Source organism: Kryptolebias marmoratus, linkage group LG16 (genome assembly GCF_001649575.2).
Source record: "Kryptolebias marmoratus isolate JLee-2015 linkage group LG16, ASM164957v2, whole genome shotgun sequence".
Taxonomy (NCBI): domain Eukaryota; kingdom Metazoa; phylum Chordata; class Actinopteri; order Cyprinodontiformes; family Rivulidae; genus Kryptolebias; species Kryptolebias marmoratus.
Window position 1 is genome coordinate 23,361,055 of NC_051445.1, and position 26,106 is coordinate 23,387,160.

Genomic DNA, 26,106 nt, shown 5'->3' on the forward strand with positions numbered 1-26,106 from the left:
GTTACATAGTGCAGGCGGGGCCTGTCACTTGTCGTCATCACGTCATTTGCCTAAAGGCGTGATTAAAGGTGTCTTCAGCCAGGACACGCGGGAGCGTGATATCCCATAGTACATATGTTGTACCGAGTGAATCGACTGAAAGGGAACAAGCCGACAGTGTGAGAGAAAATCATCACAGCCCTGGATGCTGGGAGCGTGATCACTGCTGTACAACTGATTTTTTTTTTTTCCTTTTTCTTTTTTTGCCTTCAGATGTTTCAGGATTTCTTTTCACTCTTAAAGCTGTTGTCAAAAAAAAACATTTTGAGGGGCTCTTTAAAACGCCATTTGCATGTGGCTCAAGAACAGTTGCAGAATCACAAAACGCTGGTCCTGTGTAGACAGGGCCTCAAATGCTAGTGCAAGGCTGCACAGCTGATTCTGAAAGAGGTCCACCTCCTGGAGGAGCTTTAGAGTCAAATCAGGTGTCGTGTTTAACACACGTATGTTTTGCATCTGTTGTATTTTGGCCAAAATTGTGTTAGAAGCTCGGCAAACGGTGTCAGCTTAGGGAAAAAATGGCCACATCATATAAACTAACCATGGGACTCATCTTAGCTGCTACAGTTTAAAGGTTGTTGTATTAAACATCCATTTAATGCTGACTTCTGCCAGCGTTTAAGAATTGGGAGCTCTATTTTCTACTCCAGCCAACCAAAATGTCTGCTGTGCAGAAAGACCTGCAGACCTCCAATCAGCTCAGGGAATGTCCCCATTATTAGTATCAGTACTGGATGTTAATAACATCTGACCCGTCTCTGCCATGATATGAGCATGTCTCAGCTGTGACAGCTGCAGCAGTTAGGTGCTGCTTGCTGAAAACAGCAGCATATTTAAGATAACCGAAACGCATCATATAAAGTTAATTAAAGCTGCTTTACGCCTGCCGCTCGATACACTTTTTGTTTTTAATCAGAAGGTGAGCCAGCACGACAAGATGTGAAACAGAAAGCGGGCAGGGTGAACATTGCTCATCGTTATGGGGGCTTTCTGAATGGAAGGCACTGCTTTAGTAAGGCTGAGAGTACTGAAATAAACCGGTGCTGTAACTTTCCATCATCAAACCAGGAGAAAAACTTCTTTAGTGCTGATTGTTCACACACTCGTGTTTCCACAGGCTCCTGTCAACCACTGATCCATTCCACACCATCAGTCTGCACTCATGGCCTTTAGATTCCTGTATCTAACTGAGAGGCAACTTATTTTCCCAATCTAAAACCATTTATTTTACTGGATGATCTGGTAACTAACTAGCGCTGGCCAATTTTTACTTCGGCTAAATCAAACCCCCACCTCATATGAATGTTCGGTACAAATGACCAGGAACTTCATATCCAGTATTATTACAACTAAAGTATGGAATCACCTTTCTTGGAGGATGTTTTTCAATAGTTTAATTTTGTAAAAATAAATAAATAAATCAGACTTGGCACAAAACTATATATTTTTTTCAAAATTCCAACTTTCTGGCATTAAGATTCGATAATAAAAAAATATATTTATTTGATGTAGTCAGTCACAGTTGGGTTTTTTATATGAAGTAGACGGAAATATTATGAACTCACTCTGTATTTTGCAGTACTAAAACAAACAGCTGCATCAAATTAAATCTGTCATTTAGTTTTCGGTTAAAAAAAAAAAAAAAAAAGACTCACACTTTGGAGAGCTGCAGCACAAAGCAGACTGACAGAAATCATGGCTCCAACACCAGAGATGTCAGTTAAAACAAAGGAGAGGATTCAAAAACTTCTTCAAGAAGGTAAAACATCATGAAATGTTGCAAAAGATGTTGACTGGGAACAACCAAGAACAAACAAAATGGAAAGTTGTAAAAGAGAAGCATCCTGGTGGACTGAGGGAGACAATAAAGCATCAAGATAAAAAAAAAAAAACTGTCAAAATGTCTTGAAAACAGAAAATGCACAACAGAACAAATGAGAAAAAGTGGGTGGAAACTGGAGTCAATGTCTGTGAGAACTGTGATAAATCTCCTAAAAGAAATTGGATTTACAAACAGAAAAGTCAAATGAAAGTCATCATTGACATCCAGACCAAAATGTATGAAGATAACTGTGAAGAAAACAGGTAAATGTCCACAGTCATTGATGGTTTGGGCCTGCATGTCAGGTAAAGACATGGGGGAGATGGCAGTCATTACATCTTCAGTAGATGCCAGAGTCTACACTCAGATTTTGGACACTTTTCCTCCATCAGTTGAAAGGATGTTTGATGTTAATGACTTTATTTTTCATTCAAATTAGGCACTTTGATAGCAGCAGCCTTTCCCAAAAAGACAATTTATTAACATTTATTAGTTGAATCTACGAAAAAAAAAACCACTAAAAATAACAGTTTGACCGACAGAAAAAAGAAAAATTAGCAAAATTTGGGGCCGTGTCAAACTTCTGCACGGTTACCTATCCTTCAGCTAAATTAAAATGCGAGGCTCGAGTGCAGCTCTTTTACATTTCTGCAGTTGGGGGACTTGTTTAAAGTGGAGGAGTTCCTCCCCAAACTTTTTGAGGAGGAATTTAAGAAGAATAGTGCTAATTACCCGTTACTCTGTTTAAAACAGCCGGCAGAAACCGATTGTCAGCAAAGTGAACACCTCCTATTATCCAGTCAAAGGATTCTTCTTTGCAACTCGGGGTAAGTCGACATATTTTGCACAACTGTAGGTGCAGAGGAGCAGAAGAAAAAGTAAAATCCTACATTTGCACCAGATGATCCCTACGGCGAGCCTGTAAATCGGAAACTCTGAGTCATTAAAATTAATTAAGGCAGGATGAAAACGCTGTCGAGAACTACTGAGGTACGGGGAAAACACGGTGCAGCGAGCGAGTCCAAACCGAGGGAAGAAGCGATCGCTTTCAGCTAAAACACAACTGCTTGTTAGAAAAAGGTTGAAGGCTCGGCGCGCCTGTTTGCGCGCAGCATCAGAAGCCTGTCCCAACGCCAAACAGGTTTTATTACCTGCTGCCTCGGAAAACGCGGAGCCGGCTCACCTTGTAGGACCTCATCCGGCGCATGGAGGCAGGAAGCGTGGCGTTGCTGTCGTCCATCACCTGCAGCAGCTCCTCGCACACCTTCAGCGGCAGAACCAGCGGGTGTCCGAGGGAGTTGACCTCCCAGCTGGAAACGATCCTGAAAATTAAACCAGACGGAGAAGGTGGGATTTACTGAGAGAGCGACGGCACTGAACAGTCAGAGGGACGGACGGAAATCTTTTTTTTTTTTTCCTCCCAACAAACTCAAACAGATCAGTACACTGAGAAATGGAATGTTTCCCAGGGCTGTAGCACCGACTGAAAATTGTTTTAGTCATGTCAGACATGTCTGTACACTGACGAAGACGCTCCAGACGCTTTAACATTTAATACACAGTTTAACAAGGTCGAGTCAGGTCCTCTGGACGGGTTCTTCTGTTTCGTCTTTTACCCAAAAGACTTCTTCAGTCTGAGGAGCTGCAAGCAAACTCAGTCTTATAAGCAACAGCTTCACATAATGAATCAACCAGTTGCTGGTTGATGACACCTTAAACTAAAAACCGGGTGAAAAGGAGGACGCCGGACCCAGACCAGTGGACATTCCGTGTGTTGCGGGAGTTTCAGACTAACTGAGACGTTTATTTTCTAAACATGATGTCCCAGTGGCCTTCAAACCGCAAAACACACTGTGGCAAAGACTGGCTCATCCCAAAGATCCGGTCCCCTGGCACAAACAGAGTAATATTGCGTGTGCTCTTAAGTGCCATCGGGGAAACAAAGCAGCCACCGCCCGAAAGGATGGCCCAGCATAGAAGAGCTACATCGTCAGGCCAGGACTCTGCGGTTTACTCCCATCTGCAGGCCAGCGGTCACTCTTTCAGAGATGAAGATGTGCAAAGAGAACCCGTCAGTCATTAAACAGGGGCGGAGGCCTCCATGTCCAACTGCCCCCCCCCGCCCCCGCCCCCGCCTGCAATGCTGTTAATGCAAGTATCACTCAGCCCTCTGTGAAGAGCAAGCAGCCATCAGTCGTTCAGCTGATGGTCCTCTGTTATACGTGAACAGCTAGTTTTGAGTGTCACCGGCAACTGGTTGATTCACTGATGCCCCTTTTCCACTGGCTCTGTTTCAGAAGTCCCGCTCTACTCTACTCTGCTTGGTTATATAAAAAATGCATCTTGTTTCCACCAGCCAGTTTGGTCGGTAGCAGAGGAACGCCTCCTTGTGTTGCGGGGGACGGGCGTAAGTTTTGATGGCGCTACCGAAACTTGGCGCCATTTGTGGAAACAACGGAAGCGCTATGGGCAACGTTGGCCCTGTGTTGTTGCTGTTTTTTAAACTTATGGGGATTCTCCTGAGACTTCAGGAAGAGAGGCGCAGTGGAAGAAATGCTCTAGATGCGGAGTAGGACAGCTGTTATCCGCCGGAGACTTCAGGCTTTACAGCGCCTTCAGCTGGGGGACAGACGACAAACGTTACAGGGTAAGCTAACGCTGTTGTTTATATTCCTACCTTCGCTCTTTATGCTTGCATCTGGTCACACCCACGAGCAATGAGTGAACAGGAGCTAAGCTAGCGCCGCCCACGAAGCAGGGCTGGCCCGGCTGGCTCTACTCCAAAGCAGGGCTGGCCCGGCTGGCCCTACTCCGAAGCAGGGACCAAAAAAGCAGGGACTGGCCTCGAAAAAATGCCGGTGGAAACGTGATTAAAGCAAGCGGAGTAGAGTGGAGCCGGGACCTTTAGAGCCGATAGAAAAGGGGCATATGTGAAGGTGCTGCTTATAAGGCTGAGTTTGATAGCAATTCCTCAGATTGAAAATGATAAAAGATGAAATGTCTCAACAAAGAAGAACCCGTCCAGTGGACCGGACTCAACCTTGTTAAATTCATCTACCTGGACTATTGAGCATGCATCAGGACATTAATGCAAAGTTGTTTTAGCTGCAGTGATGAACACGTACAGGCAATAAGTCATTTCTGTTCTGATAACGCTAGAGGAAATGCTGCGTGTGAGCTCTCAAAGCGTATGGATACATAAACATGGGTTCTGTGTAAAGGAAACAAAAAAGGGCCTGAAAGAAGACGAAGAAGCGGAGCTGAGAAGACAGACTGATGCTCTGTCATTGTGTGGCGTTAATCGAGTTTGTCTGGGAGACATTTCACCATCTGTGCAGCTCCTCAGAGCCATACCTGAGGCACCCGGCACCAATGTATCTGCTCGTCACGTTAGAAACACTAAAACCTACCCACACGGTAACAGTGTAGAACTCAGACTGTTTATGTAGCGACTCAACATCCAGCCGGCAAAGTAAGCCTACGTGGGACTCATCGTAAGGGTTAAATCTATCAGAAGAAGAAGAAAAGAAGAAGAAGAAAAGAAAAGCACGACAGGTGGGCTGGTTTTTTTCCTGATGTGTGTGAGCCACCGTTTCCCTGTTGACCCGGACAGTGATGGCGCCTAAAACTTCCACCCAGCTCTAATCAAGTCACTGCCATTAGTGACGAACATAATCCACTTAGGCGCCGGCTCGCTGATTCCCCAGCCAATTATTGGCAGTTTAAACAACACGTACTGTAACCCTGCGGCTGCAGTCGACTGGAACCGACTGGATCCAGAAAATGGACCGCCGCGTTCACCTGGGAGTTCAGCTCCTGAGGCAGAACATTTCATTTAGCCTGTCAGAGGCGAGTGACGAAGGATGCTGGGAAATCGTGCAGAGGGGAGCCGGGCGTGCGGCTAAGGGAAACACAAATGTCAGAAAAAGGTGGAAAGTTTGGAACTGAAATGTTGAAACCTTCAGTCTATTAAAAAAAAAAACAACAACAGTAGTTGTGCTTCACAGAAGCTAAAAATATTTAAATATCCGTCATAATGTCCAAATTCTGATGAACTTCTAGGTTATTTATCGGAGCATTAAAAATGGATTTGTTGCATCAATCCGCTCATTCAGACCTTATAAATCCAACCAGTTTTTTTGTGGATTCACACTAAGAGAAAGGAGCGTCTCAAATCTTTTTGTGATGTAGTAAAAGGACAAAGTGATACTTATCTGGGCTGTTAGAAGTGTTTCACAATCGCAAAGAAACTCACAAATATAAAGATTTCCCCCATTTAACTAAATACAACAACTACTGTAAGGTCTAGTTTGGTGTATTCCTGTGTGTTATGTTTGGTACAATAGTTAATGCTTCCTAACGAGCAGAAAAACAGGGTTTTATGCCAATTTATAAGTTATATGATATTACCAGCATATTAGGTCTCTGGCAGAAATCTGTTGCTTCAGTTCAGCTACTTAAAAACAACAGGTCGTAATTAATGATAAGCAGACTTCTTGACAGGAAGTCACATTTCGTAGGCGAATATTTTAACCACAACTCTTTAAACTTCAAATTAAGGGTCAGGAGTAGAGTCAAAGTTTTGACATAATACTCGAAAGTTGTAGCCAAATCATCTCTAATCTTTAAAAATCTAAATAAAATAATAATTCAAGGCTGTGTTTTCAACTAAGAGGAGTTCATGATAAAAAGAGAAGTTGTGGTCGTTTACATCAAACGCTAAAAAATAAAAAAACATTATGAGTGAGCTCGTGCAGTATTACAAGATCTTGTGAGATGTGTTAACATTTCGATCAGGGGTGGTCAACCCTGGTCCCTGAGGGCCACTATCCTGCATGTTTGACTTGTTTCTCTGCTCCAACACACCTGATTCAGTGATTAAATCACCTCTTCATGTTCTGCTGAAGCCTGTTAATCACCCATTGATTCAAATCAGGTGTGTTGGAGCTCCTCCAATCGCTGCTTTATGGATTTTATTTTGCTTAAAAGTATAATTTCCCCAAATAAATGGGGTGGCCTGTTTGTTTGTATGTATTTATGTATGTATACATGTGCGTCCGGACAGAGACAAACAGACAGCGGTAGCCATCTTGGTTTTTTGATGTGGCAACCCAATTTTTAATAATGACCTTAGTTAAGGCTTCAGCATACTCCATAACAAGTCCGTTTTATGGTCACCTGGTTGCAAGACGTTCGTTTTCTCACACACCTTTCATCGTCCATGAGACACTCGGATCAGAATTCTCAGGAAGCTCCTCACTCCTCCTGCAGCGTTAAAACGGGTTTCTGCCCACTGGCTTCTCAACTCTCCTGACCTTGTGCAGATTTTTGCTTCCCTTACTTTGACTAGATGTGTTTATTAAACGGACTGAGACAGCACTCGCCGTTTGGCATTTGCAAATATGACTAAATAATAATGAGCAAATGAATGGAACATGTCCAACGCTGTCCCGACACTTCCTCCCGGCCACCACAGCCACAAAGAGCCGCCTGTGTCTCTGCGGTCTTTTTAAGTTCAAAGGTTTCTAAGTTTTGCTGGAACAGTTGTAAAGACGGCTGTATTTTCTAACAGCCTCCAGCAGCTTCTCAGCTTAGCAGTAGGAGCAAAATGACTCCATCAAAGCTCACCGGCTTTTCCGCATAAACAACTTGTGACCAATCACACGATACTTGCCACAAACCCTTGTGAGAAACAGTTTGCCCAGGGCCTTGTGTCGAGAAGCGCCGAACAAAGCTGCTACGAGAACTAAATGATGCAATTTTTGTCACGTAACCACGTGACTGAGAGCAGACTTTGTGACCTCTCTTGTGCTTTATGCCTAGAAGCATCCACATACCAAAACGGAAGTGGGTACATCGCTTATTTCCCAAGTTATCCAGCTCACAAGATGAACCAGTTGCACATTGGGCATTTCCAAGTCCCCTCTTCGTGTTGCGACGGGGGACAAAAATTAACTGCACTGAACAATAAATCCAAGACAAAACTGTGGCATTTGGAAATGACCGCACTGAGCTGTAATGATTAGCATTTACAAGGTGCTGAGCAGCAGGTTGTGTGTCTTTCTTTTGTTTCACCACAGCGCTGTCTCGTGTTCACGCCAGCCGGTCACGTCATTCAAGCCCGGCCCTCCCGCTCTGACTGAAAAGGCTGCGTTCTCTTCAAGTGCCAGTTTTGTCTCTAATTAGGCTTTCTGTCAGTCAGCCGGTGGGGCTTGTCAAAATGGTGGAAACAACAAAAACCCTCCCTGTTCCGTCTTCGTGCCTGCAGGCTGCAAGGAGGAAGAAAAAGGAAAAAAAGGAAGAGGAGAAAACGCTGAGTCCTGACTGGGTTGAAAATAATGAGGGTGGAAGGTTCATCCAGCGCCGAGCTGTTTACTGAACTCGGAGAACTCATCTGCGCGTCTCAGAGCGCGGGGAATCAAAACCAGAGGCCCGGCCCGACACTGCAGCTTCACACACACGCTGGATCCACAGCAGAAGGCTCTTACATAAAGCAGGAAAGGACAAAAAGGAAGGAGTTTCCTCATTCCTAAACAAACATGGCTCTGAACCAACTTTTACCATCAGCGGTTCTTTTAAATTTTATGAGTGCCGCAACTAAATTAGGCAGCCCAGCCAAAACTGACTTCCCCACAACGCCTTTGTGTGTTTTTAATCAGCATTTCTTGTAAAAAATTTTAGAATTTATTCATTATTTACAATTAAAAGTAGCGGTTTGACATTAGTGCAGGCTGACGTCTCTGTTCGTACACACAGGTAGGACCGTTCAGATATGAAGCTGCAGATGAGTGCTGGGGAAAAACTCTGTTTTACCTGAAGAATGAAATGTGAAACAGAGCTGTATGTGTCAAACTGAAGGCCCGCGGGCCAGATCTGGCCCTTGGTAACATTTTATATGACCCCCAAGATAACATTTAATAAGATCTGGCCCTCCAGTTTGGGACAGATTGAGAATTTATCGCTTCTGATTTTGTTTATTAAAGCCTTCTTGTAACTTTGAAGCCAAGAAAATTCAGTTTTAATTTCTCAGTAAACTTTATTTTGACGTGAAAAAGGGCAACAGAGAGCACCAAACGGGACCGATCAAACTCCTGTTGATAAACTTGCAGTTAATGTGCATCGGAGTAACAGCGAGGCTGCTTTAACTTACGTTGTCTTTTTCTGTATTTTCTTCTTGTTTCAAAGTAAAATGTTAGCAGGCGTATGATTGGAGTTTTTAGCTGTTTTAAAGGAGAAACAGAAGCCATAAGAAATGAATGATAATAATGTGGCGATCCATATTTTTTTGTTCATTAAAATATGTTTCTTCTAAATTCTATATAATCTCTAACGGGGTTAAGGTTAGATTGTGTATGTTTTCAATAAGAATTGATTGAGATAGGACCAACGTTTGAATTTTGCCCCCCCTTGTGTAACAGAGTCTGACCCCCACCCCCCCTGCTGTAGGTGGTTTTGCTGAGTGGTATTGTACTGATGAATGAAGCCCGCCTCTAAAAACCCGCTGACTGTGGGTCATCGGAGCGGTTTACGAGCCGTGCTGCTGTGGCGCTCCGGTGAGTCTCCCGTGCTTCAAGCTCAGGGTCGAGTCGGCAGAGAAGCTCGCTGTGTTCTTGTTTCCTGTTCCTGCCTGATAAACTGTGTCGGAGGTTTCCAGCTGCGAAGAGTAAACCTTTACCTGTTTGAAGACGCACTCGCCTGCTGAGGACGCAGAGGGACTCTGCACAGTCCACGTCCTGACAACACCGATACTAAAGGAAAGACTTGTCACACGCAGACAAGCGCAAATGATCCATTAAAAAAAAAAAAAAAGCAGAAATGATTAAACACCTGCTTCAGAACTACTGGTTCTGGTGCACAACATGGAGGAACGTCACACAGTCTGGATTTAATCAGCTACTGATAAAATATTTTATTCTACAGCAAAATGTCTGATCTTCGCTGGGTTTTTGTTTTGTTTTTACAGAGGCTGAAATAATAAATCTCTTTGACATTAATCTATTCCTAATTATCTATTTTCTGTCCACTTCAGGGTGGCAGGGCAATATCTCTTGAATAACTGAGTATTCAACCCAGTTCAATATGGCCGCCACAGCCAACTGACCCCAAAAAACAAAAATACCTCAAATTCAACCAAATTTATAGAAACTGAGCTAACAATTTAGTGTGTTAGTAGCCGAGCAACATTCCCGACACATACTTTAACCGCGTCACTTTGTGCCACAGCTTTCCTTAAAAACCTGGCATTATCTGCTGAAGGTAACCCTGTCTGTCTGTTAGCAAAATATCGCATGAACCACTGGACAGACTTCAACAGAACTTACAGTAAACAAGCACTGGGTGTACGTCTACAACTGAATAACCTTTGGAGTCAACCTAATTCAAGATGGCCGCCACAGTTATTGGATTTTAGCCAACGCAACAAAGGCTATACCTCAGTGAATGTTACAGATATGGAGCTGAAGTTTGGCGTGGTAGTAGCGGAGACAAAATCTCAGAGCTCAAACAGATCACGCACAACATTAGTGTTATTTTTAAAACAGGTATGGTAACAAAAGGTAAGATGATCTTTGTCTAAAAGGCGGTGGGCGATAAGCATTCCTTCAAAGAATATTAGGCCTTTAATTTGCTCACAGTGAGCACAGACAGATAAAAGGTTAAAAAAGACTGATGGATGTTTTAAGCATCCTAACTCACTCTCTCTGCTGGATACTTGCATCGGAGCAGGTGATGAAGAGGAGTTTCAGGGCTCTGGTGGCTCTGAAGGCTGGATCAGGATCAGGACCAGGATCGGGGTCGGGATGAGGGGAGCCGATGCTCTCCTCTGGGAGCGAGGCCACAATGGAGTCACTGTTCAGCAGCCAGACCTAGAGGAGCAGCAGAAACAGGAATGATCCGGAGCAGCTGATGAAACCCGATGAAATGCATGTAAATTATGGAAAAATATCGCAAACTAAATGTGAATCTGTTTTTGCTTCGGATTTCAGTTTGATCATTTTTGTCTCCTTTTTATTAAACAGATAAAAAGGAAAAAAAAAAGGAGCAGATATTTTTCGCTGCTCCATTTTGATCCAATTTCACACGAGATTGATTAAACTGTTCCTGCCAGCCTCCGTCTCAGCGAGGGGCTTCATGTCCTGCTGTCTGCCGACGACGCAGCTGTACAGCTGCAGTGGTTACAGGCAGAGGTTTTTTGTTTCTGCAGCACCAATAAACAGACGGTAAAATCGTCTCTCAGTCAAAGCTAAAAGTACCGTATTTTCCGCACTATAAGGCACACTGGATTATAAGACATACTGTCAATAAATGGTCCATTTTCGAATGTTTGTCATATATGAGCCACACCGGACTATAAGCGAAACAAAACAGTCCTGTCTTTTTGAGAATATTGCATCAACGTAAAGGCCCCCACATGCTTCACTTCGCGGAGGTCCGCGCGTACTCGAGGCGGACATCTGCCGGACACGTCCGCGCAACGATCAATTTTTTTTAACTGCATATGCGTATTCAGTGTCGCACAATAAACTGCCCGGTGAGAAACGGTGTTCACGTTGGACATTTTTGTGTGCGATGCCAACTGCTCTCAGGTGAGAATCGGCGCCGGAGCGCAGCGTGACTGCAGCTCTCTGCGCAGCGCTGGCAGGTTTGCGGTGGCTGCCTGGGTGGTGAAGAAACAGGGCTAAAGGCACCTTCTTTTCTTTTGTTTTTTAAAGCTAAGAGGCAAGCGATCTCTTCCTCTTCGTCCAGTGACGCCACGACTCAAATTTGTCACGGGAGAAATTTAGGTAATCTGTACGCTCGAGGATGGAGTCTCAACCATCAGCGGACAATACGCCCGAGTATGTGGGGGCCTAATGCTGCAAGCGGTGTGGCTTTGTAGTTTACCAAAGTCGTATTAAAACATTTCGACTTAAGGTCCTCCGGATTATAAGGCACACTGTCGTTATTTGAGAAACTTGAAGGCTTTTAAGTGCGCCTTATAGTCTGGAGAATACAGTATACTAATGTGCTCGGTGAGGCTCGCTGGCAGCAGCCCCTGAACCCCACGATGTGACGAGTCCTGGCTGGTGTCTGAAAGCTACGCTGATGTCAACTCTTTCCTTTATTCCGGCTGCTTCTCACCAGTAAGAAGGCTTTTCCGTCCGGCGTTTGGACCGAGAAGTGGAAGGTGCTGAGAGAGTTGGACAGCTCCTGCAGCTTGGACGCTACGGTCCTCTCCAGGAAGTAAGATCTGTCCAAAACAGACCAAATGTTCAAATGGATTAGGCTTTCTAAAGGTGGTCATTAAAAAAAAAAAAAAAAGCAGACAATTAAAGGCTTAGCAATCCTTGAAGGAATGCATATCACCCGCTGCCTTTCATGCACACTCAGAGTATGTGTCGTGGATCAGCCTCAGCTACTACCACACCAACCTTTAGCACAATATCTGTAAAATTGATTGAATTAGAGTCATTTTTATGTTTTCTAAGGTCAGCTAGCTCTGGCAGCCATCTTGAACTGGAATGGCTCCATAACTCAATTAGTTGTTAATAAACATCCAATGATTACTTCCTGAAGGTTTCATTAAAATTCATCCAGTGGTTCATGACATATTTTGCTAACAGACAAACAGAATTAAATCCAAATAAACAGTGGCAAAATTTTGAACAAAAATCCTGCATAATTTGTTAGTGCTCAGAGTATGTGTTGTGGATCAGTCTCAGCTACTACCACACCCCAGTTTAGGTCAATATCTGTAAAATGGACTGGACTACAACCACTCTGTGTCTGTTAAGGTCAGCTCGCTGTGGTGGCCATCTTAAATTCGACTGACTCCAAAGGTTAATCAGTTTTAGATGTGAATCTAATAATTACTTTCTGAGAATTTCATTAAAATTTGTCCACTGGTCCATGAGATATTTTGCTAACAGACAAAGACGCAAACACGGGCAAAAATGCTGGCAGCAGGCAATAATAAAGCAGAAATTAACCATGCACAGATTTTTAAATTACGCTAAATTCTTCTGAAGTAATCTGGAAAAAAAAAATCCCAACTTGGTGCTATTCCTCTTTTTTTTTTTAAATTCAGTCAGTGAAGTGTCAGATACATGTGACGATCATGAACTGATTTGTCTTTGTAGTAACCTGGAAAACTTGTGGTTTTCTTTCTACAGACAAAAGACATTTTATTTCCCACAACCACAGCTTCCGTTCTGTCCCCGACAGGAAGTGTGAATGAAGACCTGCCTGCTCAGCGAGGCTTCAGGCTGTCCACCTCCCGCAGCCGGCTCCACCACCACCTGAGTGATGTACAGCTTCACCGTATCTGTAGGAGAGAGCTTTTATTCACGCTGTCAAAACCCACGGTTAAATTAAACAGCTGGGACGGTTGCGGACCTGGTGCGAGAGCTTCTCCGAGTACTGACGAACAGCTGGCGCAGGAGATGAGTGCCGAGCGGCGGCAGGGTTTCTGCACGCGACAGGAGAAATGAGAAATAACACCACCATCCGGTTTCTGCTTTTTAATTCAGCCGCTGTAAGTCGGATGCAGAGAGAGACAGAGAGAGACAGAGAGAGCTCCACAGTCGATACTCTGATTATTTTCCTGCTCTCAGCTGCTCGTGTGCGGAATGACAAATGGAAGAAGGAGCAGATCGATCCTCATCTCTGGGAGCTGGACTGTATCGATGCAGCTGTCTGAGCACGCCGCGCCGAACGACAGTTTGTCTTCGTTTTTCAATACAAGAACCTGGGAAAAGAATAAATCCTACGCGTCCCTCACCTTCGCATCCTGGCCGTCCTCTGCGCCGACGGGTCTCACGTCCTCGGTCAGGGTCCGCTCGCAGCCGCCGTCCCGGGCCAGGAGGATGAATGTGTCCCCCAGCAAGCAGTCCTCCGCTCGGGGCAGCAGCTTCCTGTTGGCGAACGGGTCCGGGTGGCAGCACCATTCGTCCACGATGGCGTTCCAGTTCCCGTTGGGAAGGGGGAGAACTCGCTGGAACGCTCTGAAGGAGAGGGGGGAGACGAGAGAAGGGATGTTCAGTTACTGAACGGACCGGAGAGGAGCCAGAGCTCCTCCAGGACCTGAGGACGTCCAAACAGGAAGTTCATATTTAGACTGAGGCTGAGAAGGGTAACACGTGTAAAACAGAAACGTTTTGTTTAGAGGTCCTAAAAGTTTATTTCTGTGGATCAAACCTGACATTTTTGCCTCATTATGACGAACGCACCCATTATAATTATTCCCTCCGCCAAGGAGGTTAGGTTTTCAGTAGTGTGTGTGTCTGTGCACAAGATCACTCAAAAAGTTAAAAACGGATTTTAATGAAATTTTCAGGAAACGTCCAACATGGTTCAAGGAGGGAGTGATTAGATTTTGGTGCTGATCCGGTCAAAGGTCAAGGTCACAGATCAGCCTGTGCTCTAACTCTGCAGCTGTATAACAGGAACGTTAAACTCCACAGCTGGACACTTCATGGGTCAAAGGTGATCACTGTTGATTTCAAGGTCATGGGGTCAAAGGTTCTACATCACAGTTGACCTACTGCTCTAACTCTGCAACAGTGTAATGTAGGTGATGGGGGTCAAAGGTCAAGGTCACAGATGACCTTGTGCTCTAACTATGCAACCTTGTAACAGAGGAAAACTAAGCTGCACAGTTGGACACCTCTTAGGTCAAGGATGATCATGATTGATTTCAAGGTGATGGGGTCAAAGGTCAACATCCCAGTTCACCTTGTCCTCTAACTCTGCAGCAGTGTAATGTAGGAATGTCAAACTACACAGCTGGACACCTCATGGGTCAAAGATGATGACTGTTGACTTCAAGGTTCATGGGGTCAAAGGTCAAGGTCACAGGTAACCCCTTTGTTAAAAACTTCTCTCTGCTCCTACATTTGACCCTTTTGTTTCCTCCACCAAGGAAGTTCTGTTTCCGGTTCTGTCTGTCGGTTTGTTTGTCTGTCTGTCAGCAAAGATCAGGTAAAAACTGATTAACAGATTTGGAGGAAATGTTCAGGAAATGTTGGGGTTGTCAACAAAAACAATGGATTAAATTTTGGTGCTGATCCAAATTATGATCCGGATCGCACTACTTTTTAATCACACTGTGGCCTTGGTGGAGGTTTGCCTTCGTTGAGTGCTTTTAGTATTAATAATAAAACTAATATTAGGAAAAAGAACAAGGACCAAGAACAAGGACAAAAATCCCATAAAGAAAAAGAATACATCAGCTTTTCTGCTCAGACTCTAATTAACTCGATATTATTCCCAAAACTTGTTAATTTTTCTTGTACAAATAAAGGCCTTTATCCAAAATAAGATAGTAGAACTGCATAATAATGTTCAAGAATTTCTTCTTTTTTTCTCAAGCAATTACTTTTTTAAACTATTTCTACACATGACAATCTACAAGATTATGAGAAAAGACAGACGGTGGTTCTTCTGTTGAAGGTTTGTATTTCAGGTGGTCCTCTTTAAAACATAAACTCCTCAGTCAGTCACCAGACTTTGGGTTGTAATTTTCACCAGGAGCTAAACTAACTAAATCATCAAACTTTCTTATCCCCTGGAAAGCCGAAGAATGACTCAGATTAGATAATTAATTGCAACCATTTCACCCCCACACTATCTGTATGTGCTATTTACTGCCTTGTCATTTATTTAATCTTTTGTTGTTAATTTAATATCAGTGTGAACGTTTTTTAAATGCGAGACTAACACCAAGTGCTTTTTCTGACTTCCTTCGGATTTATGTTAGCTTCAGAACCTTTAATCTGACAACCAACTAATTGGGCCAACTTTACTTTCTACTTCCAGTTTATTTGTCCTGACCATTTTCAGACAAAAGACTGCAGCAAAAATACGGCTGGAATATTACTTTAGTGCTGAAGTTCTTTATGACCAATGAATTCAAAGCAACAGATACATTTTTACATCTAAAAGCTATAAAACAAGAAAAAAAAACGTGAATTAGAAGTAAAGGTAGAGCAAATAATCAGCTGTTATTTGACATTTTTAAATGATTAGCTTGTGCTTACTTTTTATTGTTTCTGTTGAACCTTTATTTAACCAAGAAAGACCTTTGAGACTTAAAATTCATTAAAAGAGTGTTGTAGCCAAAACAAGCAGCAACTGAGCATTGAAACACACATACACACACTGATCCAGAAAACATAAAAGGTTATTGCAGCCATAAACAATAAAAATTAAAAGGAGCCAGACGATCTAAAGCTGCTGCACAACTAAAGGCTTTGCAGCAGTCCTCACAGGAACAGAAACCATCCATCAAAATATCTCCATCTGGATGTTTGTGTCCAAAATGCTGGAATTCACTCAGCCAGACGAGTTTCTTCACATTCAGCCAATTCCATAAATGTGAGAGGCAGAATATTTAGATGCTTTTTCCTCCATCGCAAAACGACGTGAAAAGAAACGAGCCGTGTGAACAAACGATAACCTCGCAGACGTTGCCGCGGGATGTTTGCCGATATAACAGGAGCAGGCTGAGGACAGCTCTGGAAATGAGAATACTGCGGTTGAATCAGACCGTCCGACCTGATGGATACAGCATACAGTGACGAGTCTGTGGTTCAGGGTTTGTCGGGAATCTTAGAGCGCCACGTTAGACTGTTCCAGGCTGCATATTCTCACATTTGTCTCACATTTGTGGGGATTTTCCAGGTAAAAGATTCTCTTTATTAATCAGTGATGGGAAAATTGGGATTGCTGGCTCTTTGGTGCCAGAGAGGGCAGTGCAGCAACAACAGAGAGATGTGAAAATAAAGCCCTGACACCAGAACTGTGAGCTAAAAGTAGCTAAATGTTTCTCAGAGACGGGGGATCATTAAGTGCTGAATTATTACTGCTAGTAGTTTTTACTGCATGACATCATTTGGCTAGTTTAATCTAGTAAAGCAATAATATTTTATTTTATTGTTCTCTATTATCCCTCAAAGTATCTATACACATTGGGACACTTTATTACATAGTATATATTAATTTTAGTAAAAATTACAAGTTTTGACCCTGCTGTGAACAGTTTGAGTCAAGCTTACATTTCACCTTGTTGAATGAAAAAGAAAAGTTTTTGGGGCAACTTTTCCGTGTGTTACTGCTGAGAAAGATTGCCAGAGGGGTCTTCATATTGCAGCTTCTGCAATTTTCGGCGTGTCACATTGCTGACCAGAGAAACGACAACAAAACCAGAGTCCATAAGAAACACCCGAAGGTAGGACACGATTTGTTTTTAATGGGCAGAGCGGGCCGTTACGTCACACGCCGCTCTATAACTCAAACCCAAGACGGGCTGACAACTGTGGACTCCCCTGAGGAGCCATCCATCACCGCTTCTCCCCCAGACTATCACTTCTACGGGCGGCTCGCGCCATCAATAAAGAGTCACTCCTCTTCCTGCGGAGGAGGACGTAAATAAAAAGCCGTCTCCGCTGTCCCGGCTGCTCCCTACCTGTCCTCCAGCAGCCTGGTCATGCAGCCCTGGCAGTAGAAGCAATAAGTCTCCTTTGCTCGAAGAGTCTCCATCACGCCGCTGGGGGACACTGTCGGGGGGGCGGGGGAGGTCAAAGACAAACAAACAAATGAGAGAAATGTGGTGAAAACATTCTGCTGCTGCTCCTGCTGAGCACAAAATCAGTAAATTACAGGGTGGTGGGGTGACGCAGCTACGAAGGAGAGCAATCAGTCGCATTCTGTTTGGGCTGTCGCCGACTGTCCTGAGCTGCAACTTGCTCCTTCTTTAGTGGAGAAAGAAAACAATTCAAGAAGTGTGAAAAGATGGATTTTAGTGAACTTGTGACCTTTCCAGGGTGTACCCCGTCTGTGGCACAGTAACTGCTGGAAACAGGCACCAGCTCCCCACGACCCGGGAGGGAGGGATGGATGGATGGATGGATGGATGGATGGATGGATGGATGGATGGATGGGACATTGTGTAAAGTGTAAACAAGAACAGAATGTGATGATTTTCACAACCCATATTTTATACACAATGGAACACAGTAAACGCATCGAATATTTAAGATAAAAAAGGTACCATTTTGAGGGAGAAAAAAGGGTCATTTTGAATTTTATGGCAGCAACACATCTAAAAACAAAAATGGGTCAGGCCATGTTTCTGTGTGAAGCATCCTCGCTTCTTTAAACATCAGTCTGTAAACATCAGGAACTGAGGAGAGCAGCTGCTGGAGGTTTTAGAGGAGTATGTTGTCCCATTCTTGTCTGATGGAGGAGTCTACGTCTTCCTGGGTCTTTCTTTGATATATTTTTTTTGTTTCATGATGCAGTGTTTCAGGCACATGTCAGGTCTTCCCTGAAAAAGATGTCATCTCAGTGGGATCGTATGTTGTTCTAAAACCTGTATATATTTTTCTGCACCTATGACGCTTTTCCAGATGTCTAAGCTGCCCACGCCACAGGCACTAATGCACCCCCATACCACCAGAGAGGCAGGCTTACGAACTGTGTGCAGATAACAGGCTTAATGGTCCCTCATCTCTTTAGTTCGGAGGAGATTCAAAGTTGTCCCAATTTTTCCATTGTGGAACATTATTCTGAAATTGTTGCACTATTTTTAGAAGCAGATATTCACATTTTACTTCTGACAGATTTAACTTTCCTAAAATGCTTTTACCCAGTCCTCTTACTGACCTAATCAGCTGCAAAGTGCTCCTCCAGTCCACTCACTTCTACAGCCTTTTGTTCCTTCTGTCCCAACTTTTCTGAGCTGTGTTGCTGCAATAAAATTTAAAGCTACCTTGTTTTTTCCTAAACAATAGTACAGTTTTTAATAGTTTAAACATTTTATATGTTTACTATATTTCATTGTGAATAAAATATGGGTTTATGAGATTTGCAAATCATTGCATTTGATTTTTATCTTTCATTTTACACAACATCCCAACTGCGGTTGTAATTCCAAACAGACGGTGAGACTTTGTCCTTTTGAACGGACGAGTCTGGATGCGTTTCCTTACAGCAGTCGTCCTGATCGTTACCTCCGTCTGCGCTTCGCTCCACAGAGATGCGCAGCCTGAAGTGCAGCTCCTCTCCGCTGGCTTCTCCCCCAGGCGTGTGGATGCAGGAGCCCTGCTCGAAGGTGACTCCTGCTGGCAGGGTCAGGCGCACGTCTCCCCTTGGAGTCCTGACGAGGAGCGAGGACTCTCCGCTGGTCACTGCCACGTCTCCAGGACCTCCGGCCACATCTTTCCTGGAGAGCAGCAGGAAAACGCACACTTTACACACACACAGGGTTTGGATCGGTGGTCAGATGAGCCACCACCATATTTGCTGCAGATAAAGGAATTTAGGACTATCTGCAATCATATTTAATTGGCAATTCCAAAACCAGCCTATGTGACATCTTTATATATAACGATATGGCAAAAATAAAGCTGTAGAATGAACATTGGTAGTTGTTACAGTGATTTACAGGACTACTCTGAGCTATATAAACTCCTGTTCGCTTTTAAACAGCCGAGTACAGTCGTGGACAGTCAGCAAAGACCCACAGTTCACTTTGCTACCTTTACAAACCCTCCCAACACCATCTAGTGTCGTTCTGGGAGCGCTGCAGGCACAGTTTTGCACCCATTCATCAAACTGCCACCACAGGTCTTGGACTCGCTCCGTCCTGCTCCCAAACGTCTGACAGCTGCAGAGATCGGGTTTTGATGAAAGAGGGGCAGAAACATCGCTTCATCTCTGTTTGCGAAGATGGGTCGTCATCCAAACGGTTATAGTCATTTGATTACATCTGAACATCTGGGAGGCGTTTTTTTCCTTCCTGATTAAAATGCAAAGGTTGATATTTTCAGCATGGATTTCCTTATGTCGGCATCACGTTATCTGTGGTGTGAGCTGTGCACAATGGGCTGAAAAAAGGAAAAGAAAGCCTCCCAAACAGGATCTCTGTCATATTTTGAGTATACGAGAAACAATAACATAAGGAGAATTAGGTTTCCATTTCACTTCATGTTCTATTATTTAATGCCAAACTAGAGATGAGCCAATGGACTGGCTGGTGAGCAGAATCTGACACTTTTCAGACTGACCTCCTTGACTTGTGACCTGCTGGTCCAAAAACATCTTATTTATAGCTCCAAGAGAGGAATCGGAATTGGATACAATCAGTGTTGGCAGATTAGAGATGTACAAAAGTAAAAATCGACCTACAACCTTCAACATTATAACTGGTGGATCTGTTACAAAGCAAGGAGAGTCAGGACATCAACACTTGTTGAAAGAACAGATGGTAAAAAGGCTGAGAAATTAAATAACAATCCTATTTTATAAACAATATATGTTTATACAATCATACAGTCACCAGCCACTTTATGAAGTGCCCCTGTTCAATTCCTTGTTAACATAAATAACACAAACGGCCAATCACATAGCAGCAACTTAACGCCTTTTGGCATGTAGACGTGGCAAAGACGACTTGCTGAAATTCAAACTGAGCATCAGAATGAGGAAGAAAAGGGTTTTTAGTGGTTGTTGATGTCAGGCGGGCTGGTCTGAGTGTTTCAGAAACTCCTGCTCTGCTGGGATTGTTACACACAATCATCTTTATGGTTTAAAGAGAATGGTCCAAACAAGAGAAAATATCCAGTGAGCAGCATTTGTTAAGGTCAAAGGTCAGAGGAGAATGGGCAGACCACTTCCAGAGGACAGAGAGGAAACAGAAGCTCAAATAACCACTGGTTACAAACAAAGTTCTGCAGAAAACCGTCTCTGAACCCACAACACGTCCCACCATGAAGCAGATGATCCACAGCAGCAGAGGACCACACTGGGTGGCCCTCCCGTCAGCTGAGAACAGGAAACTGAGGCTCCGGCTCACACAGACACCCTAAAACTGGACAATAAGAGATTGGAGAAACATTTCCTGATCTAATACGTCTGGATTCACTGAACTCTAACGGCCTCCACAGACACCAGATCTCAATCCAATCGATCACCTCTGGAATGTGGGGGGAACAGGTGACTCACATCGTGGACGTGCAGCGGACAAACCAATGTGGTCAATGTGGACCAGAACCTCTGAGGAATGTTTCCAACATCTTATTTAATCTGTGACAAGAAGAATGAAAGCAGTTCTGAAGGCAAAAGGGGGTACAAGTAAGGTGTGCAAGTGGTGTGTGTGTATCATATACACGTATAAAATATCCTTTTGCAGTACTACCACATAGTAGGTGTGTACTGTACTGTAATGTGCAAAAGTCCTGGGTCGTCCCTCATTTCTTTAAATTGTGCTTCCCAAGATCCAGACTTCAGTGGTCTTCATCAAGTTATTTCTAAGAACCTCTCTTTTTTTTAATGGGGGGACTTTGGCTGCTTTTTTACTCATTTTCAGTTCAATACCTTGTTATTAATTTGTTAGTCCTGTGACTTCTTCAGGTGTAAGAGTGCACCTAAAGGGATGAACCAGCGTTGAGTCTAAAAAAATAAAAGAAAACTTAGCAGCGTTACCTGCAGCCTGTCTCTTTAGGAGCCGCATTTTAATTAAATGTTCTGTATTATTTATCCTGACAGACAAGTGGCCTCGTTTTGACTCTGACACACACACACTAAGAAATATCACGGTCGACTCTATGAATTACTGCAAGGTGCTCAATTCACGAACCTGTAAATTATCGAGCTAAGTTAGCTAATGCTAACAACAGCTACTCTAGCTATCGCCGATCAATTAACAGAGAACCCCAGAAACACTAAACTGCGGTTCTTTACTTACCCGACTATAAGAAGCCCACTCTGAAGCCTTTTCCTCAGCTCTAAGAAGACTCCATGTGGTTTTGAAGACATCTTCTCCGTCATTCGACCAACAGGAAGCTCAACAAGAGTTGAAGACGAGCCCGTTTGTTGAACTAAGCTGTGTGCGGCTGCGGGGGTTTGAATAACATCGTGAAATCCAGAGCATCAAATCAAAACGTGGAATCTATGAACTAGTGGCGCACAGCGTGACGAGTGCGCATGCGTCAAGTAGTACAGTACAGGCAAACAACATCCGGTTTGATATTTCAAAATGAAGTCGTTACAATTTTTTTTTTGTTCTTTCTGAAAGCTTTCATAGGTCATATCTTTGACTACTTGGTGGCAGTAAACACAGCATTCAGTCTAACTAAAGTCAGGAAACCAAACTAATATGATGAAATAAATTTTCTACTTTTTAAATGTTCTACTTTTTTAGAATTATTAACATTATTTTATAACAAAAAATTATAATATAGAAATGATTTACTGAACATCATATTTCTGTACACTGCTTCCCCAAGTACAGAAGGTGTCCGCTTAAAACAATGACTGTAATTCACTGCTAAACACAGTTCAGATTCAAAGAAGTTTTAAAAACAAAGCAACTATATTTCTTGTCTGGTTTGTGGTCTCTTTCAACAAATATCTGTGAAGAATGACTGAGTGAGTATCAGATGTAATAAGAGGTTTTTTTTACTCAATTATTTTCTTGCTTTAGTACATATCTAATAAGGAATAAGCTACTACTGCAATGTCGTTTTTCCTAAATACAGCCATTTTATTTTCCTTGACAAAATATTTGTAACTCCTGTTATCTCAAATCTGACAAAATAATTGTATTTATTTCTAAATTGCATGCATTTATAGCTTTTGAGGAAGCTCAGGTCTTTGCAGATTTGTGGTTGCAGGTGCCACCTGCTGAGCAGAGGCAGCATCAGTGACAGTGAAACCAGCAGGCTCAAAACACTCATTTAAAAAGCTGGGAAAACCCTCAGACAGAGCGTGGAGTTATTTGAGCTTGTGACGGAGGAGAGGTCACTGAAAGGACTTCTCACCATCGTGGATCCCATTCATGACACCATACAAAAGCTCCTTTTTAAATATTCTCACTCAGCTCTGCTGCCACAGAGAACGCTACAGGAAATCATTCCTGCTGTTTCACTTTAAAACAACACCAGTGAACTAATACTTGCACATAACTACTGTAAAACTTTTATTAGGTACAGTATATTCAGTCATCATTGCACAGTACTACAGCAAATAAGTACATTATGTATTTTAGTGTTGGTACTTATGGTGGCAGGTGCAAACGTGCACGGAGTGAGCTCTAAATGGCGAAACGTGCCACAAACACAGAAATGATGCAAGCTCCAAAACACACAAACACACACACACACAAAAAAAAACCAAATGCAAAGGAAAAAAAATGCAGCAAAAGGAAAATATGCTGCAAACACCAAAAACACCAGCAAGTAAGACAACACCTGCAAACTTACTCCACAAAGTGGAAAAAATAAAATAAAATAAAATAAAAAACTCTGTCTCCTGTCTGCTAAACACAGTGGTTCACTTCAGGACCATCAACAAATGACCAACAGCAATCACAGCTGAAAATCCAAACATTAATAACCTCCATGTCATCTGAACCTCTGACCAAGAGTTAATGTTGACTTCTTTCATTAGACTGGAATAACTTTCCAGTGCATCATTTGAGGGTTCCTGTGGTTTCCATGGTTCCTCGTCAGTTGCATCATTTAGAGGTTCCTGTGGTTGCCATGGTTCCCTCTCAGGTGCATCATTTAGAGGTTCCTGTGGTTTCCATGGTTCCTCCTCAGGTGCATCATTTGGATCCCTGCATCATTTAAACACAAAGATGTTAGCATAATGTTAGCATTAGCATTTTCGTTCACTAGCATAAACCCACTAGCTATTAGCTAACTAATTATTTAGTGTTGTTGTTGTTTAGTTTGTTGTCTGTCTGGAAAAAACAAACAAACCCTACAAGGATAAAGCTAGATGAAACTCTGGGAAAATATACATTTCTTCATTAACAGATATTTATCAGAGCTTTAGTAAAAGAGTTTTGAAATTTAAATTACTGCTAATTACAAAAACATCCAGCAGGATTTGACACAGAAAGCTAACCAGATGTGTGCACTCCAAACAGTCAACCACAGCATCAAAAGTTGCTATAGATGTGGAAATAAACTACTTTAAGACATTATAAATGCCCAGTTATTTAATTTAAATTGTCTAAACTTAAACAAAATGCATGAAAAATACAAAGGTTCCTACCTCAATCTTTGTTCATTGTGTGGCTGCAGGTGCTGCTGTCACACCTGTAGACACAAAGGTTGTTGCCCTGCAGGAAAATTTAGAACGTTTGTTCATTTTGAAAGGTGCATTTACCGTTAAAGTGATTGGAAAAAAAATGACCACTCATATTTCAAACTGTGTATTACAGAATTTGTACAGTACTGTGCAAAAGTCGTGAGTCCCCCCTCATTTGTCTTTTTTCCCCCCCAAGACATCAAGATTTCTGTAATCTTTCAAACTGCAACAAAGGACTGTCAGTGTCTTCAGGCTTTTAGAAAGGCTCTGAGGTGTTTCTTCCGACTTGAGGCTATTTTTTGTTTTTGTACATATTGTTTTGTCCAGCTGCGGGTTCGAGTCTAGGTTGTGCCTAATCTTTCGTGCAAGTTCACTCGCAATGGCGACCCCTGAAGAAGGGAACAGCTCATAGAAACACATAACAACCTTGAATTCTGTTTTTTATTTATTCATCTGGTTAAACCACTGAATTCTGATCACAAAGTTATTCAGTAATAAAAAGAAAAGGGCTTCTAAATTAAAGAAATTAACTATTATTATCTGTGTTGACAGATAATAGACAATTTAGCAAAAAGAAAAAAAGAAAAATGATCATTTTAGGCTCTACATATAGAAAATACATACAAAACACATATGTCACTTGATGTTTTAACACATATTCACAAGTGGAAATCACGTGTAAAGTCTTTATTTTTTAAATAAAAAGCTAGTTTTTTATTTAAGCTGGTCAAAGGCTCGGTTTTTATTTTGAAGGCTTACCCTTTCCCTTTTTCCCGGTGGTGATCTGTGGAAGGTCAGCTGGCTCCAGGGCAGCAGCTGATTGGTGGAGAGGGTCCACCCGGAAGCGCAGTTGGACGCACGGCGGGTTGGACGTACGGCTAATCTGCAGTGCAGTCTGGGAGCTGTCAGTCCTTTAGCTTTGTGTCTTCCGCCTGTTTACCTCTGTCCATTCACACACTGCGGGCCGGTTCGAAGAGAAATAAGAACATGTAGAAAATAATTACCTCCTCGTCGTCTGATAACGAAGCATTTCTGCTCATGGATGAGGACTTTGCTCACGGCTGACACAGGAACCGGGCCCGTCATCTTTTAAACAACCTGCTACACAGCTAGCATTCAGGACATATTTACTGACGCCGCCGTCTGTTCTCAGTCATCGAGTCGGATCCATGGTTGAATGACAGTGGTTTGTTTTGTCACGGTAAGGTTTTATGTCTTATTTCGTTACATTACAAAGTATCATTATGTAGCCTGAAAGGTGAAATAAATTGACCTAGCTGGGGACAAGATAACAGTTAGCTAGTCCTATTAAAGTTACCCTTCAGGCTAACGACGACCGGGATATTAATGAGATAAAACCTTTCTCTTTTAGGTTTTTTTCCACTATTGCACGTACTCTGGCGCCACCGGAAGTGGTAAAAACCTGCTCCGCTTTTGAGTTGTTATTATTGTTGTTGTTGTTGTTGACAGTCTGGGTGACACACCTGCCAAAAGCTAGCCTGAATGCGACTCCTGAAATGTTTACCGCTCGACAGAGCTCCCGAATGACCTCGCGACGGTTACCTGTCCTCGCGCACCAGCCGCCTCATTAGCTACACCTGTTCAGCCGCAGTCACGTGACCTGCTTCGACCAGGCACGAGACGTAGTGAGGGACAGTGGGTCCTAAAGTTGGGGTCCGGCACCCCACAGTGGGTCGGGAAACAAGAAGAGGGGGGTGAGATGATAAACTTAAGCTGACTGCTGAAACATTGTTTTGTCATTATTGTCTCAACCACCATGTTACTTCCGGTTGAGATGGCTTTATGAAATATGAATTTAAAGGCTTGTCTTTAGCAGGGGACGTTTGGGTTACTGTGTTGAGGAGTGGTTTGGATTCTGCGAGGAGTCAAACCTGGGTTGGCGGTAAAGGTCAGCGCAGACGGGCTCGACTGGTTTGAGGCAGTGAAGGCAGCAGTAATTTAAGCAGCCAGCCCGGCACGCTGAATCCTGAAGCAGAAAGCCACACTCAGCCTGGTTAACTGTGGACAGGTGTGGGACTGGTTCTCGGGACATCGTTTCTGTTTCGGATGTCCTCATAGCAGGGTGAGAATGCTCGACTCCAGTCTACTCTTTAATTCCAGCAGCTCAGACTGATGGGGGCACAAAGAATATCTGCTGTTTCAAACAAAGC

General features: G+C 43.1%; 2 protein-coding genes and 1 long non-coding RNA gene across 3 annotated transcripts in view; 1 reads left to right on the forward strand and 2 right to left on the reverse strand.

Annotated features, from left to right (window-relative positions):
- ube3d (ubiquitin protein ligase E3D) overlaps nucleotides 1-21,824 on the reverse strand; it is a 44,105-nt gene extending 22,281 nt beyond the window's left edge. The window contains exons 1-9 of the mRNA XM_017413101.3: nucleotides 21,585-21,824; nucleotides 18,850-19,061; nucleotides 17,304-17,394; nucleotides 13,620-13,842; nucleotides 13,235-13,307; nucleotides 13,085-13,163; nucleotides 11,981-12,089; nucleotides 10,556-10,725; nucleotides 3,045-3,183 (exon numbers count right to left, since the gene is read on the reverse strand). Of these exons, the coding sequence (XP_017268590.1) occupies nucleotides 3,045-3,183; nucleotides 10,556-10,725; nucleotides 11,981-12,089; nucleotides 13,085-13,163; nucleotides 13,235-13,307; nucleotides 13,620-13,842; nucleotides 17,304-17,394; nucleotides 18,850-19,061; nucleotides 21,585-21,667 (1,179 nt within the window). The 5' untranslated portion in view covers nucleotides 21,668-21,824. The remainder of the gene's footprint in view (nucleotides 1-3,044; nucleotides 3,184-10,555; nucleotides 10,726-11,980; nucleotides 12,090-13,084; nucleotides 13,164-13,234; nucleotides 13,308-13,619; nucleotides 13,843-17,303; nucleotides 17,395-18,849; nucleotides 19,062-21,584) is intronic.
- An 805-nt stretch (nucleotides 21,825-22,629) lies between these two features.
- LOC112450409 lies at nucleotides 22,630-24,830 on the reverse strand. Its single transcript, XR_003039023.2, has 3 exons — nucleotides 24,695-24,830; nucleotides 23,900-23,966; nucleotides 22,630-23,456 (listed from the first exon to the last, which is right to left on the reverse strand). It is a non-coding gene; the product is annotated as an uncharacterized LOC112450409 (long non-coding RNA).
- The window catches only part of dop1a (DOP1 leucine zipper like protein A), a 30,134-nt gene continuing 28,858 nt past the window's right edge, over nucleotides 24,831-26,106 (forward strand). The window contains exon 1 of the mRNA XM_025005267.2: nucleotides 24,831-25,136. The gene's annotated coding sequence lies outside the window, so the exon portion shown is untranslated. The remainder of the gene's footprint in view (nucleotides 25,137-26,106) is intronic.